At 43.5% G+C, this 19,324-nt stretch overlaps 1 protein-coding gene across 1 annotated transcript in view; it reads right to left on the bottom strand.

Moving 5' to 3' along the window:
• The window catches only part of stat6 (signal transducer and activator of transcription 6, interleukin-4 induced), a gene marked incomplete at both ends in the record, with an annotated part of 15,143 nt that extends 1,869 nt beyond the window's left edge, over window positions 1-13,274 (bottom strand). Inside the window, 13 exons of the mRNA XM_079515444.1 lie at window positions 1-3; window positions 500-703; window positions 4,494-4,586; window positions 5,431-5,553; window positions 5,636-5,723; window positions 6,787-6,963; window positions 7,314-7,430; window positions 7,701-7,849; window positions 8,001-8,101; window positions 8,893-9,073; window positions 9,532-9,615; window positions 12,153-12,297; window positions 13,144-13,274. The exon at window positions 1-3 is cut by the window's left edge and continues 92 nt beyond it. Coding sequence (XP_079371570.1) covers window positions 1-3; window positions 500-703; window positions 4,494-4,586; window positions 5,431-5,553; window positions 5,636-5,723; window positions 6,787-6,963; window positions 7,314-7,430; window positions 7,701-7,849; window positions 8,001-8,101; window positions 8,893-9,073; window positions 9,532-9,615; window positions 12,153-12,297; window positions 13,144-13,274 — 1,596 coding nt within the window. The remainder of the gene's footprint in view (window positions 4-499; window positions 704-4,493; window positions 4,587-5,430; window positions 5,554-5,635; window positions 5,724-6,786; window positions 6,964-7,313; window positions 7,431-7,700; window positions 7,850-8,000; window positions 8,102-8,892; window positions 9,074-9,531; window positions 9,616-12,152; window positions 12,298-13,143) is intronic.
• Between the last annotated feature and the right edge of the window lie 6,050 nt (window positions 13,275-19,324).

Here is a 19,324-nt window from a genome sequence, read left to right on the forward strand (position 1 = left end):
CTCCTGCAGGTTGACAGGAGATAGAATCAGCTTTGTGTAATGTGTGCAAATTAGTACAGTAGATGTAGGGGTGGGCGATATGGAAAAACATAATATCACAATTCTTTTTCAAGCGGTTTTCATGTTGGCTTTTATGGTTATTTCTTAAGTGACTACAACCACCACCTACAAGGTAACAAAAACTAAAAGAAAAAGGAGTAACAGCTCATTTAGACCAAAATACTTTTGTTCTACATACGTATAAATTAAGGTATAGAACTGCAAACCATAGAATGTGCATTCACTGTATTGCGATATATAGGCCTACAATAACTCTGAAAACGAATATCGCGGTCGAGACATTGTATCGTCTCAATGATGCTTATCACCATATTGCCCACCTCTAAGTAGATGTCTGTATTATGCATAATGTGTGTGTGTGTGTGTGTGTGTGTGTGTGTGTGTGTGTGTGTGTGTGTGTGTGTGTGTGTGTGTGTACAATGCGGATGCGTGTGTATACCTTATTAAACTGGGTCCAGGACACCAACATGTTGCTGTAGTCTCCTGAGATGTCTGGCTTGTCAAAAATCTTCTGGGCCAGAAAGTGTTGGTTGTACTCATCTAGGCTTTTACATGTTCCCACCTCCGACATGAGCTTACTGTTGAGGGTTACGCACATCTCCTTCCAGGGAACACGCTCCGGCACCACAAACGGCATCCTGTCCTGATGATATTGTGAAGTGTGTTAGCCACGTAAACCCTATACTTAGTTGACTGTATGCCCAAGGGCTCTATAGGCCTACTACGCCCCCTCCTGTTTCCGCTGTACACAAAATATATTCACTAGGGATGCTATGGGTTCAAGTGGTCAATATGGCTCACATGACAAGACGAAGGACATTGACTGAGGCTGGATGCAGGCCTATTGAGCTCTGATAGGCTTTTTGGCTGATTGGGGAAGCTCTGATCATCCATCTCTGAGGGCTGCAATTATTAATTTATTTTTTGTCTTGAGGACAGTGGTTGATAAAAGAAAACATCTTTATGTCCTACTTATTTGTCCTATTTCTGTCAATACCCTCCCCAGTTGGATTACAATTCTGTATTCCATGTCCAAGTGGGGAGTGTTGGCTGATGAATGAATATCAACATCCTAATACTAGGGGGTCAAATTATGACAGGCAATTCCTGCTGTCAAAATATGACCCCCCAGTCAAAAAACACTTTGTTTGAAATAGACACTCATGCTTTCCAAGGTGTGATTTGGGGTCCTAAGGATGAATACAAAATTAATATCAACCTCTTAAAACCAAAATGTGGGTTTGAGCTCACATGCCCTTTTGATGTCAATCAAAAGGGGGTGTGTTGGCTGGGAGGGGGAGTTGGACTAAGGCCCTATACGCCCTCTCTGGGGGGGGGGGTGGGGGTAACTACCTGTCAGTGGGGAGTGTTGGCTGGGAGGAGGAGTAGGACTAAAGCCCTGTACGTCCTCTCTGGGGGGGGGGGGGGGGGGTGTAACTACCTGTCAGTGGGGAGTGTTGGCTGGGAGGAGGAGTAGGACTAAAGCCCTGTACGTCCTCTCTGGGGGGGGGGGGGGGGGTAACTACCTGTCAGTGGGGAGTGTTGGCTGGGAGGAGGAGTAGGACTAAAGCCCTGTACGTCCTCTCTGGGGGGGGGGGGGTAACCACCTGTCAGTGGGGAGTGTTGGCTGGGAGGAGGAGTAGGACTAAAGCCCTGTACGTCCTCTCTGGGGGGGGGGGGGGGGGGGTAACCACCTGTCAGTGGGGAGTGTTGGCTGGGAGGAGGAGTAGGACTAAAGCCCTGTATGTCCTCTCTGGGGGGGGGGGGGGGGTAACCACCTGTCAGTGGGGAGTGTTGGCTGGGAATAGGAGTAGGACTAAAGCCCTGTACGTCCTCTCTGGGGGGGGGGGGGGGGGGGGGGTAACCACCTGTCAGTGGGGAGTGTTGGCTGGGAAGAGGAGTAGGACTAAAGCCCTGTACGTCCTCTCTGGGGGGGGGGGGGGGGGGGGGGGTAACCACCTGTCAGTGGGGAGTGTTGGCTGGGAGGAGGAGTAGGACTAAAGCCCTGTACGTCCTCTCTGGGGGGGGGGGGGGCAACCACCTGTCAGTGGGGAGTGTTGGCTGGGAAGAGGAGTAGGACTAAAGCCCTGTACGTCCTCTCTGGGGGGGGGGGGGGGGGGGTAACCACCTGTCAGTGGGGAGTGTTGGCTGGGAAGAGGAGTAGGACTAAAGCCCTGTACGTCCTCTCTGGGGGGGGGGGGGGTAACCACCTGTCAGTGGGGAGTGTTGGCTGGGAGGAGGAGTAGGACTAAAGCCCTGTACGTCCTCTCTGAGGGGGGGGGGGGGTAACTACCTGTCAGTGGGGAGTGTTGGCTGGGAGGAGGAGTAGGACTAAAGCCCTGTACGTCCTCTCTGGGGGGGGGGGGGGGGGGGGGGGGTAACCACCTGTCAGTGGGGAGTGTTGGCTGGGAAGAGGAGTAGGACTAAAGCCCTGTACGTCCTCTCTGGGGGGGGGGGGGGGGGGGGGTAACCACCTGTCAGTGGGGAGTGTTGGCTGGGAGGAGGAGTAGGACTAAAGCCCTGTACGTCCTCTCTGGGGGGGGGGGGGGGGGGGTGTTTTAACTTATTTGAAGCCCTAAGATTGATGAGGGGAAGGGGAGAATGTAACCAAGCCTGTAACCCCCGTTACTATACCTCCGTTACTGTAATCCAGATTACACATTTTAAAATGTACTCTAAGACGTTACAGTTACCGTTTTTTTGTACTCTGATTACGTAACGGCGTTACATGTAATCCGTTACTTCCCAACCCTGCCCTGGACCTTCTAGCCCCTAGGATGACCCGAGGCCCACCACTTAAAAAACACATGCTACGGTGCCCAAATCTGAATTTAGGTGCTCAAATGAACTCAAACTGAAGCAATTCAGTAAAGGTCAACACTTCCTCCTGGGGTCATTTTAGGGGCTGGGACCTCCAGTAAAAGGCCTAAATACTCTCCAAGAGTTGGGGAACAACATATCAAGAGAGTGGAGTGGTAGGCCCTTGGATTGACCCAGGACTAGATCTACCAGATCTACAAGCTCGTAGCGTGGCACTCGGTGCCGCACTACGAGCTTGTAGATCTGCCCAAAGTTGAAGGGCTTCAACCTTGGGTACTGGGTAGCTGAAGTTGAAGCTCTGCCCTTCAACTTTGGGCACTTTTACATGTAGGCTGACCCAAAGTTGAAACAGTTGCCAGGGGGACATCTTTGGGCCTGGGGATATGGCCATCGTTGGATATTTTGTTCCCACATCCGAGAAGAGTATTTTACCCTTTACTGGAGGTCCTAGGCCCTAAAATGACCCCATGAGGAAGCGTTGACCTTTACTGAATTGCTTCAGTTTCAGGTCATTTGACCACCTAACTTCAGATTTGGGCACCCTAACATGTGGTCTTTAAGTGGTGGGCCTGGGGTCATCTTAGTGGCTAGGAGGTCCAGTGAAAGGTCTACATCCTCTCCCAAGATGGAGGAACAACATTTTACAATCTGGGAACCCTAGGCCTTTGTATGGCTACAGGGCGACTGGTTCAATCCTACCCTAAATCTAGGCCTAAGACGTGACACCTCAAAGTGGGGTACATTGCATCCACTGGTCAAGCCAAGGGCCTACCACTCCACTCTCTTGATATGTTCTTTCCCAACTCTTGGAGAGTATGTAGGCCTTTCCCTGGACCTTCTAGCCCCTAGGATGACCCGAGGCCCACCACTTAAAAACCACATGCTACGGTGCCCAAATCTGAATTCCAGAGAACACTACCATCACCCGATAGGCCGATACACTCAACGTGCACGTGAAAGCAGCCTCATACTGTTTGTCGCCCCCTCTCTCTCCCTATCTCGTCTCTCCTTGTGTAATGTGTATGTGTGTTGCATCAGTAGGTATGCTGTGTGGAAGAGGCATGTGATGATGAGATGTGATGCAACAAGCATTATTTGTTGCAGACAGTATATCCATTTCAATTTTTCAAAATTTTCAAAACAGTCGATGAGCAAACATTCTGAAACCTTTGTTGCTGAAATTATTTAAGGGGTGCGTAGCCTGACAGGATGATTTCTAGTAGCCTGGAGGGACAAATGTGCAGTGATTATAAATGAAAAAGAAAGAAAAAACTGTCAGTGACAGATTCTAAGAATATATTTGAGAATTGAGGTCCTTGGCCTGCAAGAAATATGACACAGATCGGCCAAGTAGTTTGCGAGATTAGCTGCACTCAGACAGACAGACACACACACACACACACACACACACACACACACACACACACACACACACACAGACACAGACACAGACACAGACACACACACACACACACACACACACACACACACACACACACACACACGCACAGTCTGCCTGACAGAGATAACAACAAAAATAAGGAAAGAATACCAGCTACTGTACATGAAAATAGAAGAGGAAGAAAGTACACAGATAATAATTTGAGACTCACTGGTTCAGAAAAGGCGCAGTCCCATATGATGGTGGCCAGGGCGTTGTGGTCTTGACTACCATGGACGATGATAACCAACGGCACTGAGATAGTCTGTAATAACATCAATTAAACATGGTTGACAACCAAGTTCCTTCCATCAAGAAAGATACATTTCTACTTGCTATAATGTTTACAATGCTATAATGTTTACTGTCCTATTGTTACATTTTTTCCTAAAATGTCCTTTGTGTTTTTTGTTCTTTGTCCAGATAGGGGTTAGATATTAAAACAAATAATTATTACTGGATTCATGTTATAACCTGTTTCTTTTGCTTAATGCTGTGTGAAGCATATTGGATTGCCTTGTTGTTGAAATATGCTATACAAATACAGTTGTGTTTTTCCTTACAAACATGACTTTGAAATAACCAATGCACAAACAAAAACACAGCTATCACAGGCACAGCTACCATTGATGAAATGTAGGCCCTATTTAATTCCAGGAAGTCCATGCTGAGTGGCCTTGTGGTTGAAACGTCCACCCTGAGACTGTGGCGTTCAATCCCTGGCTGAGTCATAACAAAGACTAAAAATGGTACCCATTGCTAGCCTGGCTAAAGCCAGACCGAATCAGCCTTTGGCAAAAAAAAATGGCCTGCCGGCGGATTGATTTGAGTCTGGCTTATTAGCCAGGCTAACCCATTGCCTCCCTGCTTGGCACTCAGCTACAAGTAAGGGTTGGAATGAGGATAAATTCTTCCGACATACTGGCATCATCATGGACATCATCAAGCTGCCTCACGCTGTGTAAACAATGGATCCATTAGGCCACATGGCTTGGGAAGTGGGAACCATTAGTTCCCATGGCTACTTATTAGCTAGCATATCAAAACCACAGGCAATCTAAACTAAGGCATCCAAAACAGCAATAGAAAAATAATGATGAAGAATAAACCTGTATCTTATATGGAGTTCCCCGACCAGTAATGGTGATCTCTGTGGAGAAGAGAAGTGCAAACTTCTCCTCGGTCACAGACTCCGAGCCCTTTCTGTCTGCTCGTTTGATTTTCCTTATGGACTGGAAGGAATTCAATTCAATTAATGAAATTACAATATACAGTTTAGTATATCATTTATATACCGCATAGTGCACTACATACCATGTTCCTGAAGGTGGCGCATGTATTCTTGTTAGATTGGTTGTGTTCCAAGATTGCTGTGTTGTTGATCAGTTCCCCGACGTTCTCACTGCAACGTGTCATTCATAAATAATGAACAGCTGTTGTTAATGTCTGGGCCTGTAGCAAAAAGGTATCTACAACTGACACATCATATAAGGTTATAATGAACAGCTGTTGTTAATGTCTGGGCCTGTAGCAAAAAGGTATCTACAACTGACACATAATATAAGGTTCTTTCTTGGCGCAGTGGGAATGTGCGTGCAAAGTTTCACTGCATTCATGAGTGGTATTTTGTGCACAACGGCCACCGCCACAAACTTTAGAAGTTTATCATAGCCAATCGGAATGGAATTATGAGAAATGTCATAGATACATCCTGATCACATAGATAATGTATGCCAATTTGTGGAAGTTTTGGACATTAGTAACAAAATATTTTATTTTGCAAAAATCTGTCTCATGGTGGCGCTATAACTGGCCGATTTGAAAAATAACTGTGTGGACATGTTTCCTTGGCCTACTGGGAGTGTGTGTGCCAATCGGTCCAGAGGTCCTTGTAGTATGTCGTGGCAAAACAGGCCCCTCCAGCAAATTTTAATTGAAAGCCTTTATCCAAAGCACACCGATGGCGGAGGAAACCATACAAGGCACCATCCTGCACATCAGGAGCAAAGAGGTTCAGCGTCTTGCTCAAGGACACTTCGACACCAACTCTGGTGGTGCCCAGAATCGAACTGGGAACCTCACGGTTCCATCAGGTCGCTCTACCAGCCACTCTACCCTTGAGTCACTGCCGAACATAGAATCTGAACAATCTGACAAATACATCTTGACCACATGACTACATACTGTAGATAATGTGTACCAATTTGGGTGAGGTTTGGACAAAATCAGAGTAGTAGAAAAAATGCAAAAGGAAACAAAACACAGAAAACTTGTCAGGTGGAAATGGACGTGGCTTATTTGGGGAGTTCTGTAATGATCCAAATAATTTAAGGGAAACAATTGATTTTCCCATTCCAAGTGACTATTTGCCTTCCAAAGTTTGCACTTTTCAGGCCCTGGGTAGGCAATTCGGCCTGGCGGAGACCCGTATTAGTGCTGTTTGATTCATTGTGTATATTACTTACCTGGGTACTGTGCCGAGTTGGCCCAGATTCCTGGCCTGTGTCTCAGTGATAATCTGTGCCTTCACTACCACAGGCTTCCCTGAAGCCACTTTGTCCCCCAGGAGGAAGCGCACAGTAGTGGAGAACTTAGACTGCGTCTTGATGACCTGAGGGGGCTGCTTGTCTGCCATCAAACAGCTGAAACATACATATAGTATGGAGATATGCATCATGCATCAAGAAAGATTGGGTGTGACATTCTGGCACTTTCTTTTCTTTCCTTTTATAACGTGTTTCCTTTGATGAATGTTTTGTGTAAAGCACATTGAATTGCCTTGTTGTTCAAATGTGCTATACCATGCCTTATTTTCCACTACTGCTGGTACACTGCCTATATGTTTTTGTTTTTACTGACGATTTATTATATCGGTATTACCGGTGTCTTTGTGTTGTATGTTTAGAATGGACCAAGAGTCTGCCATAAAGTATAAATTCAATTCAAAGCCAGTGTGAATGAAAATCTACTTTGTATACTTCTATGGCATTACCTTTGAAGCAGAGACCGTAGAAGGTGCTCTAGCATTTCCTCATGCTCTGGCATCGGTTTCCCCACCAGCACCAATTCTTGTCTCAGGTTCAGATTCACCACAAGCAGTGTCTCACACCTCACAGAGGAAGAGCATGTGAATCAGAACACATGAGAGGTTAGTGACAGGCAGAGACTGGGAGAAAGATACTGGGTAATAGACCAATAATGTACATACTTAGAAATAGACAGAGAGAAAGAGATACTGAGAAATAGGTTACTGAGAAATAGACACAGATAGAAAGTGATGGCACCGACCAGCCAACCATTACATCTTAATCTATATATATTTCTGGCATTTGTTTGCATATTTTGATACATTTAGTTGTATGTATGAGGTGTGCCTAACCAGGTCTGCAAGGGGCTGAGGTTGTCATCAAAGGGGTGGCCAATAGTGGCCTTATGCTGCTCCCACCTCCAGGTCTTCAGTCTGGTGATGAGATTTGACTGACACTGGTCAAGACTGTCCACAGCCTCCTGCAGCAGCTGGGAGCGTTTCTATGCACAGCACAAGAATATTTTAGCCTACTTTTCTTTTTTTTAAATACAAATGTGAGAAAATGTGAACAAAGGTGTTTTTAGAATCTACTACAGGTCTAAGTGGGTAAAACTAAATACAGCCCTAATTAGTAGTTGACAGCTTGCTCACCTCAGCCAAAATTTGCAATTGTAATTCCTGCTGCTTAATATTTCTTTGAAGATTTTGGCGTTCTTTGTTCTGTTTGTCCAATCCGTTCGGTTTGCTAGGCTCTAAGGAGACAGTAAGTAAGCAAGTTAAGCTTCATATTAAAGGCTCAGATTGTTATATTGTTATTACTTGTATGTCTTTTACCAAAATCTAATCTAATGGCCTGTTAGGGGAAATTGTGAAACTATGAAATTGTGTGGATTACGGGATTCTCTTGGAAACCACGTGGCTTCAAAGTGGATCTCGACCTTGCATTGGCAATGTTCTTGGACGCTATATGAACAGCCGTTGACAATTTACATCAGTCATCTATAATGTCAGACTTGTCTATGACGACATATCTGACGTACCATTCCAAACTTGTGCATGTATCAGTGAAATCACAGCCCTATTGTCTTCCTTTATCAAGTTTAATGCGCAGGACGCATTCTGATTCTGACGCAATCTCTAGAATTAGTAGTTAATAAGATTTAGTGGTTAGATAGTGTGAAAAAGAGTTAATGGAGGTACTTCCTCCTATTGGCAGAAAGCCTACATCATTTTTGCACTGATCTGTCCAGTGGTCTGCAGGATTAGCTCCAGACAGACAGACAGACACTAGCCCCCCCCCCCCCCCCCCCCCCACCCCCACACACACACACACACACACACACACACACACACACACACACACACACACACACACACACACACACACACACAATATGGCCCATTATCTGATTGACAGAGGGAAGTCCAATGTCTTAACATTGGCCAATAAAAGCAGAAACCTGTTTTAGTTGGGATGATGTCATAGTAACATCATCTCTGGAATACAGATCAGAACTGACAAACGGGAACAACAATGACTCACCTTGGAACTCAGATTCAAAGTTTGTTACATTCAAATTGAGCTGTTCTTGTCCGTCATGGATGTTCTTTCGGCAGTTCTGGAGCTCTTGCACCTTCAGAACTAGGTGGTCCACATCCTGCATTTTTGGGTTAGAGGACTGCACAGATCTTGGGGACTGCAGGTACTGGGGCATGTTGACAGTCTGAAGACATGGGACAGCACTTATTACATACATTTTGTTGATGAATACCCAATTACATATATACTGTAGTAGGCCTATGTGGTTCAAAAACACATACAGTATGTGTTTTCCACACTGCACCACACCCACCCTGCAATAGTACTTAATGGTCATCTTAAAATGAACTTGTATTCTCTCAGGCTTATGGCATATAGTTGTTGATTGTTGTTGGTACATTTTGTAAAGTGTCCTAGGGTTCATGAAAGGCGCTATATAAATTCAAGATATTATTATTATTATAAACTGTCACTTACATTTCACATTTTAGACAAACATTAGGTTGTTAACCAGGCAGTGACTGATAATAAGCATAATCATCCAATAATTATTTAACCAAGATTACAAGCAACCAACAATAAGAAGGCACACAAGTATTCCTAGTGTTCCTGTGATCCTAGAATTATCATAATGGTTCTTACAGCATTGTTGAGTAGGGCCTGCTCATTCCTCAGGATGTCCCTGACCATCACCCCAAACTGTAATGGCTGCTTCTTGAATACGTGCTGTAGAGCAAAACATCAACACAAAATATCAGTATGGCTGATGGATGACATGCATGTAGTGTTTCTCAACGGGGCAGTACAGCCCTCCAGGGGGACGCTGAGCTGCTCTTGCACAGATTTGTCAGCGTGGAGGGTAAATTGTCGCTTCACCGGCGTGTTTCACCGTTTAGCGCTCCTTCAGCTGCCCTTGCATCTAGATTTCTGAGCTTGTGGCGGTAGTTCAGTCTTCTTTCTTCTTTCTCCCTGCCGTTTGGTAGCCTGGCGGGGCCAGACTCATAGCGAGGATTCACTGACGCTTCCTCCCGCAGAAGGGTCAGTGAATCTTCGCTATTAGTCTGGCTAGCCGTTTGGTGCCCAACCCCGAGGTTGGTGTCCTACGCTCCGGCACCTAAAGCCTGTCTGTACATCCAGGCTATTTCATTTGGCACCGGGCCACTGGCAGATTAGTCTGGTTTCCAGGCTAGGTTTGCTGAGCAACAATATTATTTTTAGGCAACGCCCTGCGTTTACACACATTTAGACCTGGCAGCTTCCCACTACAATGGTCAAGAGGTGCACGCACATCCACAAATTTCAACGGGTGCAGGATCCAAAAAAGTTACTAAGAAAGGAAAGAGGAGATCCGCACACCGTTTTAAAGGCTCCCAAAAACAATTATTGACAATAGAGCGGAAAACAATACAACATTTCGGCCTCAGGGGCCTTCATCAGGTATAGCTTCCCAATACAAGCCACTGAGCAGCCCCACTGGAGCAGTTGGAGATTCCCTCCGTGCCTTGCTTCAGGGACTGTTGGTTCATTCCCTTCCCCAACATCAGCACAAGAGATGCTGGGGTCTCTTCGTCTCTAACAAACTCCAACAACTTGTGTCCAAACTTGTGTCCATACTGTTGTCCAAACTGCAGACGAGATGTGGAGCTATACGTCCAGGAATATGACAGCTACAAGGCCCCATCTGGCATTCACCCCTCCGCTGCAGCACTATCAGCTCGGGGCTCCCATAGGGGTCGACATTCTGGGCCCTTTCCCCGTCACTGACAATGAAAACCACTATGGCTGTCACTATAAGGACTATTTCGCAATGTGGCCAGAGAAATGTGGTTCTGGACCAGCTAGCACGACTACAATGACTAGAAATAAAGTAAAATAATTACACAGCTATGAGAGAGACTAAGGGAAACACACAAACACAAACTGGGGAGTGCTTGCTAAAGCTGGGCTCTCTCTGCCAAAAACAGGCACACATGGCTCTCACTACATGGGAGAGGACTTTGTATTGGGGGTCCTTAGCTACATATATCCTCCTTCAATTAATTCACCAATTAACTGTATGTCAGTCTATCCCGGATGTAACTCGGAAAGCGTCCAAACTTTGCACGTGTCTCATTATCACCCCAAGGTGTGCAGTGCCTAATGGCAAGTCAAAAGGACAGTTTCCAAGAACCGCACAAAACACAAATATCTGTATCTACCCGATAACATGTGTCAACATACGTGACAGCGAATGCAATGGAACAGAAGGTGGAATAATGTGATATGGCAGTGATGTTGGGATGGAGGAGAAGGCATCTTGATCAAATTCAAAGAAAAGTCGGTGAGAACAGAAGATACAGTCTGTGGGAAGTAGGAGAGAGGAAGTCATCATTCCCAACTTGCATCATTCCTGAGATGCATGGCCCAGAGTAGGCCTAGTATATCATATACTGTAAATCAGTGGTTCTCAAACCTTTTCATGCCAAGGATCCCAAATTGATATGTATGTGGACGTGGACCCCATGTAAAAATGTTCTATATTCTTCCAATTCTAAAATAACAGACGCACAAGCTCACAGTGAGCTTGTAGAAGATACTGCTATTTTTGAATAGCCAACTGCATAACGAGATCAAAATGATTGTGATCCTATATTAACTACTTTTGCTGCTTCCCCGTCGTTTTTCCTACCTGATTTCGCACCAGTGAGGGGGGGGAGGTGCAGGGGGGCAAGGCGACAGCCCAAGTTACAGTAGGTCAAAACGCCTGCATTTGATTATCCATTTATTCCATTAGATTTATCCAGAATAAAAACATTCTCTGAGGTGAATGAGTTAGTGTACATTTCCCATAATAGCCTATAGCCACTATAATGTTTTAGTTATTACATAACTTAATATGCTACTGGCTGTATTTTAAAAAGATACTCCTATGGAAAGGCTATTATTATTTTACTTATATTGACCAATTTAGTGTGGTGTGGGCTAGCCCCTCACTCCCCTCACTGGTGCGAAATCGGGTAGGAAAAAAACTTTTGCTGGGGCCCCCTCCTGGAATCCCACCAAGGACCCCTCCCCCACTTTTGTTTTGTTTTGTTTTAACTCTTTATTTTTGTTTTTTTAAATATGCAAGACGAGACACAAAAGACACACCAGGCATACAATAAAAATAAAAACATCAACAGAAAAAACAGAATAAAAAAGAAAATACAAAAAACAGAAGAGGTCATGGGATGGACCCTGCCCCCACTTTGAGAACCAATGCGATAAATATATGATCTCCTGACCATGTTTCTGCCGACGTGCATCAGCCTCATCTTCTCCACCACATCCACTTTCTGCTGGGCCAATGTGTGCAGAATGCGGATGACCTGCTCCAGCAGAAATTGGGCCTGGACCTCCAGATCCACCTTGTCCAGATCAAAGTCCTCCCTACACACACACAACAAAGCACACAGAGGGCTGTCACCATTACACATTTAACTTGACGATTAATTGTCTCACAAATACTTGCGATTACATTTTTGAGTGGTGTAAACCACTCCTACGACTGGCTTTGTTAGTTTACGTGTCTGTCTGTCTGTGCTCAAAAAATGAGCATGGTTGCTACGGTCACCCAGTTCACCCGGGTGTGATTTCATTACGTCAGACATTACGTCAGACCACAGCTGATCAGGCTATATAAGACCTTACACCACTCAGTTCACACGGGTGTGATTTTTTATTGTGTGTTTGGTGTTGGAACATATGAATAAAGAATACTATAATTATAATAACTAATAATATAACTAATAATTTCTGTAAGTTTGTTAAAAAAAAGATGCACAGGCAGATATGGCAAATAACTGAAATATACAAAGAAATTACTGACATACATATTCATTATTTTGATAATTGTTTTGAAGTGACGCATCGTAAGCTTGTAAGATCTGCTATTTTAGCTGTTTTGAATGTGTGAAGTTTTTTCAACATGGAAACGTTTATGACAATTATGACAAAATAATTGTGATTATCTCAAATGCGATTATATACCACTTTGGGTGCGTGAACGATCTCTAGGGGTGCGCAACATGAAAAGGGTAATGGTGGAAAGTTTATGGTGTTATTTAACACAAATAGCTACATATGAATGTGCCTGTGTGCCTGTGTATGTGTGTGTGTGTGTGTGTGTGTGTGTGTGTGTGTGTGTGTGTGTGTGTGTGTGTGTGTGTGTGTGTGTGTGTCACTGTGTGTGTGTCACTGTGTGTGTGTGTGTGTGTGTGTGTGTATGCGTCATACCATCTCTGTTCTTCAATCCAACTGGCCAAATAGAATCTGACCTCTATGGGAAATGAGTTTGGATAGAGGTCAGTGACGGTCTGCGTGGGCAGATACTGAAACAGCTGGTTCATCCGCGACCACTGAGCCATGGTGAGAGAACTGTAAAACCAGAATACACCATGTATATTTACTACAGTATATTATTATACAACAACAACTTGAGCATGAACAGGAAGAAGGATATTATATTTTTAGTATGGGAAAGGCACTTGAAACAGTGAAACAGTGAAACAGTCTGGCAGTGTGCCGCGGGTTCGACTCCCGATCCCGACGGCCTTTACTGCATGTCATCCACCCATCTCTCTTCCCATTTCCTGTCAGCCTACTGTCTGTCCCTCCATAAAAAATATAAAATAAAGGCGAAAGCCACAAAAAAATGAATTTAAAAATAAATACATGGTCAGTTTGTGTGCAGCTTAGGGCTGTACAAACAGAATTGTGTGTGCAGCTTGGGATGTTATTGGTTCAGAACGAAGATGTGTTTGTGCTCAGGGAGCACATTGAGGATACTCAACAGCAATCATGTTGTTATTGTCAGTATTAGTTGTGTCTTCATTTTACAAATTGAGGCTTCACCACATTGCAAAACCTGATATAGCAGAATGCCAGAGGCATCAGAAGTTCAGAACGATGATACTATCATGACTAACGTTCTGAACTTCTTGTGCTGCTACATGCCTATCATGATGATAGGCATAGGCCCAGCCCTCATACTAATTTTTGCTACCTTTTTTTCACTATTATTTCCTGTTAGCATATACCTTGGGCCATCTCAAAATGAAGGGACCACCCCCAACTCGGGGCCGTTTGGTTTCAGTGGGCCCCAAAACCCCTTTTTTGGTATTTGTCTCTGGCGAAATTGTGTAAAGGCAAATAAAAATTCACTAAATACAGTACACATGGAAGTGTGAAATTTGGCATGGAGTATCCTGACACATAGGGGTATGTAGCAGAATAGGATTTTGGGGCTATCTACCATTGTATTCTTAAATTTGACCTACATCATCTCCAGAAACACAAAAATATATACTGTCCGCTTAACAAATAACAACAGATGGTTTTTTTCCAGCACATTATGGTGAATATCACTGCCTCACTTGTATATAGAAAACTTCCCATATCCTTAAGCTTCAATTTAAGACCAAGGTGACCTTTCTATCTTGAAAATTGTTCTTTCTGTAGCCAAAAGTCTGCACTATACCTCAAATCGGTGAAAATTGTATATTCAGTCAGTATCAGCTATAGCAGTGTTTCCCAACCTTTTTTGTCCCAGGGCACACTTTTCATAGCCTAAAAATCTCGGGGCACACCTAGATATACAGGGGGTGTGCATGTGTATATATATATATATATATATATATATATATAGTAAAACTTCTTTGAACCCAATATACTTTTAAAAACACACATGACAGCACTCGTCAAATAACTCAATATACAAAATATAGCACACACATGTTCAATTTGCCAATGCAAAGTAAATACTTCTAAATAAAAAAAATATTTTGCCACAATACAATGGTCTTAAACATGAGCAACCACTCAGTTCACACGGGTGTGATTTCTTTTTTTTACATTTTGGGAAAAAAATTGCTCTTTGCAATGTGAAATGCCACCGAATTTAAGGATTAATCCTTTTCCTTGTCTTTATTATGGGCCAACTTGTGAAAGCTACATGCTTTTATTGTGAAGGGTCTCAGTTCTTACAGCCTGCAAGCTCACAGCCTCACAGCCACAGCCTACAAGCTCACAACGCGTTGTATGTGTCTGCTGTCTGCGTGCATATGCGCGCTGCGCGCTCCAGTGAAATTGTGCGGATTAGAAAGATTAGTTAATTTGTGTTGGATAAGGGCTTATTGGTGGGTTTTCCGCTAGATATTAATAAGGAGTGATTAGGGTGTGTTTTAGCGGGGGTTTCGCCTGGAAGGCTCACTCACTTTTGAACGAAGTTGAACGTGAGAAAGTGACGTTCACACACAGAAATGAACGAGTTCACAATGACGTTCATCAGGCAGAAATACAGTACGTTCAGTTGCCAGGCGAGTACAGGTGATTAACATTCCTATGGCCGATGGTCGTTAGAGTCTATTGTTCCGTTGTTGTTGTTGCTGTCGCACCGTCGCACGAATCCTGCAGCTCAGTAGCTATTGCTATTTTTATGCAAATTAGTGCAGCCATTATCGAAAAATCTATTTTCAATATATAATTCAGCCAATATTGCAATTAAATGAACAAATAAGGTGTCTAGACCTACCGGTATGTTTTGAGGGTCAAGGATCTCAGTGAAACTGTTCTTAAAGTGACCACATATCTTTACAAATATGGTATCTAGACAGATGCTGCATTTTAAAGCGAGCATTATAGCAGTGGTTTTCAACCCTTTTCATATCAGGGTCCATTATTTGTTTGGCATTTGAGCCACGGACCACCATTTGATGAAATTTAGTCTCAGACCCAAAACGTACAATGTTTTGTCGTCGTCGGATTGGATTGTGTCCACAATTCCATAATGTATTGATGTTGGTAGTGGTACTATAATAATAATAAACTTTATTTGTATAGCACCTTTCATACATAAATGCAACTCAAAGTGCTTCACAGGGCAGTACATAAAAATAGCAATAAAACACAGGCAAGCAGTTAGACGGATAAAACAATGGTAAAGAGCAAACAACAAAAAAAGCATAAATACATAGATGGACGAGAAACAAAGCACACCGCAAAAGGTCAGAATAGAGAACTCAACTAAAACTAAAACTAAAACTCAATTAAAAGCAAGAGTAAAAAGGTGAGTCTTGAGTTGAGCTTTAAAAATGTCTACAGAGGGTGCGTGTCTAAGTTGAAGTGGAAGTCGATTCCAGGCTGTAGGCCCATAGAAGCAGAAGGCTGCCTCACCATACTTTTTTGTAGACATTCTTTCAGGCACTTCAAGCAGGCCAGCAGTGGAGGACCTGAGGGGGCGGTTAGGAACGTATCTGGGTAGGCATTCGCGGAGGTATGAGGGTGCAAGACCGTTTAGGGATTTATAAACAAGTAAAAGAATTTTAAAATCAATCCTAAAAACCACCGGGAGCCAATGTAGTGAGTGTAAAACTGGAGTAATATGATCTCTCATCTTAGTTTTGGTTAAAACCCTAGCAGCCGCATTTTGAACAAGTTGGATTCTGTCTGTTGACTTCTTTGGCAGGCCCGAGAGGAGGGAATTACAGTAATCGAGACGCGAAAAAACAAAAGCATGGACCAATGTTTTAGCATCATCTAAAGATAAATATGCTCTTATACGTGCGATGTTTCGAAGATGAAAGAAAGCTGTCTTGGTAGCTTGATTAATGTGCGCATTAAAATTCAGATCTGAATCGATAATAACCCCTAGGTTCTTTACTGTCGACTTACTTCCTACATTTAGGAAGTAAGTATAGGAGAGATAACAGTCGTTCAAAATAACAATTATTCTACTGTGTACTGTTGGTTACATATTTGCGTAGTGTGTACAGGGCAGAATACTGTAATGGATTGTGTGACTGTTTGTATTTAGTTCTGCATAGTGCAGGCCATTATTACTATAATGTGTATACTGCCATATACTATTGTTCATTATTCTAATTGTGTAGATTTCTTGTAAATTAAGTAATGCAGATGTTTAACAATAATTTAACTCTTGGTCCATTTGGTTTCATTTTACACCCTCAAGAGTTAAAGATCTAATAAGGGTCCATTTGGTTACCAACTCTCCATCATTTAGCTGGGGACCACCTGGAACCCCCTCAAGGACCACTGGTGATTCCCGGACCACTGGTTGAAAACCACTGCTTTATAGCATATAGCGTTAAGCGTAACATCATACAAAAAGCATCCTCAGTATGAACAATAGTAGGATATACGGCAGTATAAACATTATAGAATGGCCTGCACTATGCAGTACAAAATACATACAGTTACACAATCCATTACAGTATTCCACCCTGTATACACACTCACAGGCAAGCAACAGTGTACAAACAGTGACCACCCTGACCCTATATACACTAGCCTGCACCATGCAGAACAAAATGCACATTAATCAGTCATCGTGTTCATAGAACTCGCTTCTTCTTCTTCATCTTTTTGTCCATACTCTCCAGTGACAAGGAGATCAGCCAGTCAGGTTGGTAGGACTGGACTGCAGGACCACACTGGATTCAACCCCCCTTTGATTTTCAACCATCCCTGCCCTTCATCATAGGGGTTTGGTTTTTCCACAATAGCTTCATCAGCTCGCTTGTATAAGTTAACATTAACGTTTAAGAATAGAAGAGAACCTTGACCATCAAAACATAGGTCTAGAGTGACACCTTATTTGATCTTTTAAATGCAATATTGGCTGAGTTACTGTGGCCAGAAGTGTACCTCCCAGCCCTGGCAGAGTAGTTCTGGAGTAGTTCCAACGGATTGTGTGGCCCTGGTTTTGCCTAGTGGGACTGATTGAGGGTAGCTGAGTCGCCTGAGTGAGGGGTATGATGTTGGAAGACCCGAAACCCCATTGACCTCAGGATACATCACTGAGGATACGTCCCAGGTGCACCCATGCAATGTTTTTTTTGTTTTTTGCTAGCGCCACTCCTATGCAGAGCTATGTGTGTATGTATGAAGTGGCCACACACACACACACACACACACACACACACACACACACACACACACACACACACACACACACACACACACACACACACACACACACACACACACACACACACACACACACACACACACAGGGAGGAGTACAGTACAGCATTTCTACTCAGATCTACAAGCTCACGTGTTGCCGTGCACACCACATGACAGTGGCGTTCAACAACTACAGTACAGTACAGTACAGTACAGTACAGTACAGTACAACGAATTACAGTACAGTACAGTACAGTACAGTACAGTACAGTACAGTACAGTACAGTACTAAGAATTACAGTACAGTACAGTACAGTACAGTACAGTACAGTACAGTACAGTACAGTACAGTACAGTACAGTACAGTACAGTACAGTACTATGAATTACAGTACAGTACAGTACTATAATTCGTAGTACTGTACTGTACTGTACTGTACTGTACTGTACTGTATCTATCTATGGGTCTGATTTTAATATAATTGCGGCACTCATTTGCATAAAAATGACAGATGGGACACTTTGCCAGCTTTTTAACATAGCTCATTCAAGTAGGAAATATTCCATGATGTGGAGTGAGTTCAAACTCAGTCATTCATTAATTTATTCCAAATGTATACTGACTGACCGATTTGACGTATAGTGCAGAATTGTGGCTACAGAAAGAGCAAGATAGATATTTTCAAGATAGAAAGGTCATCTTGGGCTTAAATTGAAGCTTAAGGATATGGGAAGTTTTCTATACAAGTGAGGCAGTAATATTCACCATAATGTGCTGGAAAATAACCATCTTTGTTGTTATTTGTTAAGCGGACAGTATATATTTTTGTGTTTCTGGAGATGATGTAGGTCATATTCAAGAATACAATGGTAGATAGCCCCAAAATCCTATTCTGCTACATACCCCTATGTGTCAGGATACTCCATGCCAAATTTCACACTTCCATGTGTATTTATGTAATTTTAGTGAATTTGTATTTGCCTTTACACAATTTTGCCAGAGACTTATACCAAAAAAGTGGTTTTGGGGCCCCTGAAACCAAACGGCCACCGAGTTGGGGGTGGTCCCTTCATTTTGAGATGGCCCAAGGTATATGCTAACAGGAAATAATAGTGAAAAAAAGGTAGCAAAAATTAGTATGAGGGCTGGCCCTAGCTCCCGGACTATGTAGCAGCACAAGCACTTCCCAGGAAATCAATCAGTGGCCCTCACTGTCACTAGTGAGTCACAGTAATGTATCTGTTTGAGACACACCATGCCGTGTGAAGTAAGTGTAGGGACTGATAGGATAAGGAGGATGTGCTGATGAAACTGTACCTGCATAAAGGTTGGTTTAGACTTTAGGGAAGTTAGCAACAGCTATAAAAATAAGAATCGGCGCCGGGTGGCCTAGTGGTCCAGGTGCATGCTACATTATGCTTTTATGGGAAGCCGTTTAGGCCAGAAATGCATAGTCAACTTGCACATACATGCATATCGGTACTTCACATGC

Source organism: Electrona antarctica, assembly GCF_951216825.1.
Source record: "Electrona antarctica genome assembly, chromosome: 2".
Classification (NCBI taxonomy): domain Eukaryota; kingdom Metazoa; phylum Chordata; class Actinopteri; order Myctophiformes; family Myctophidae; genus Electrona; species Electrona antarctica.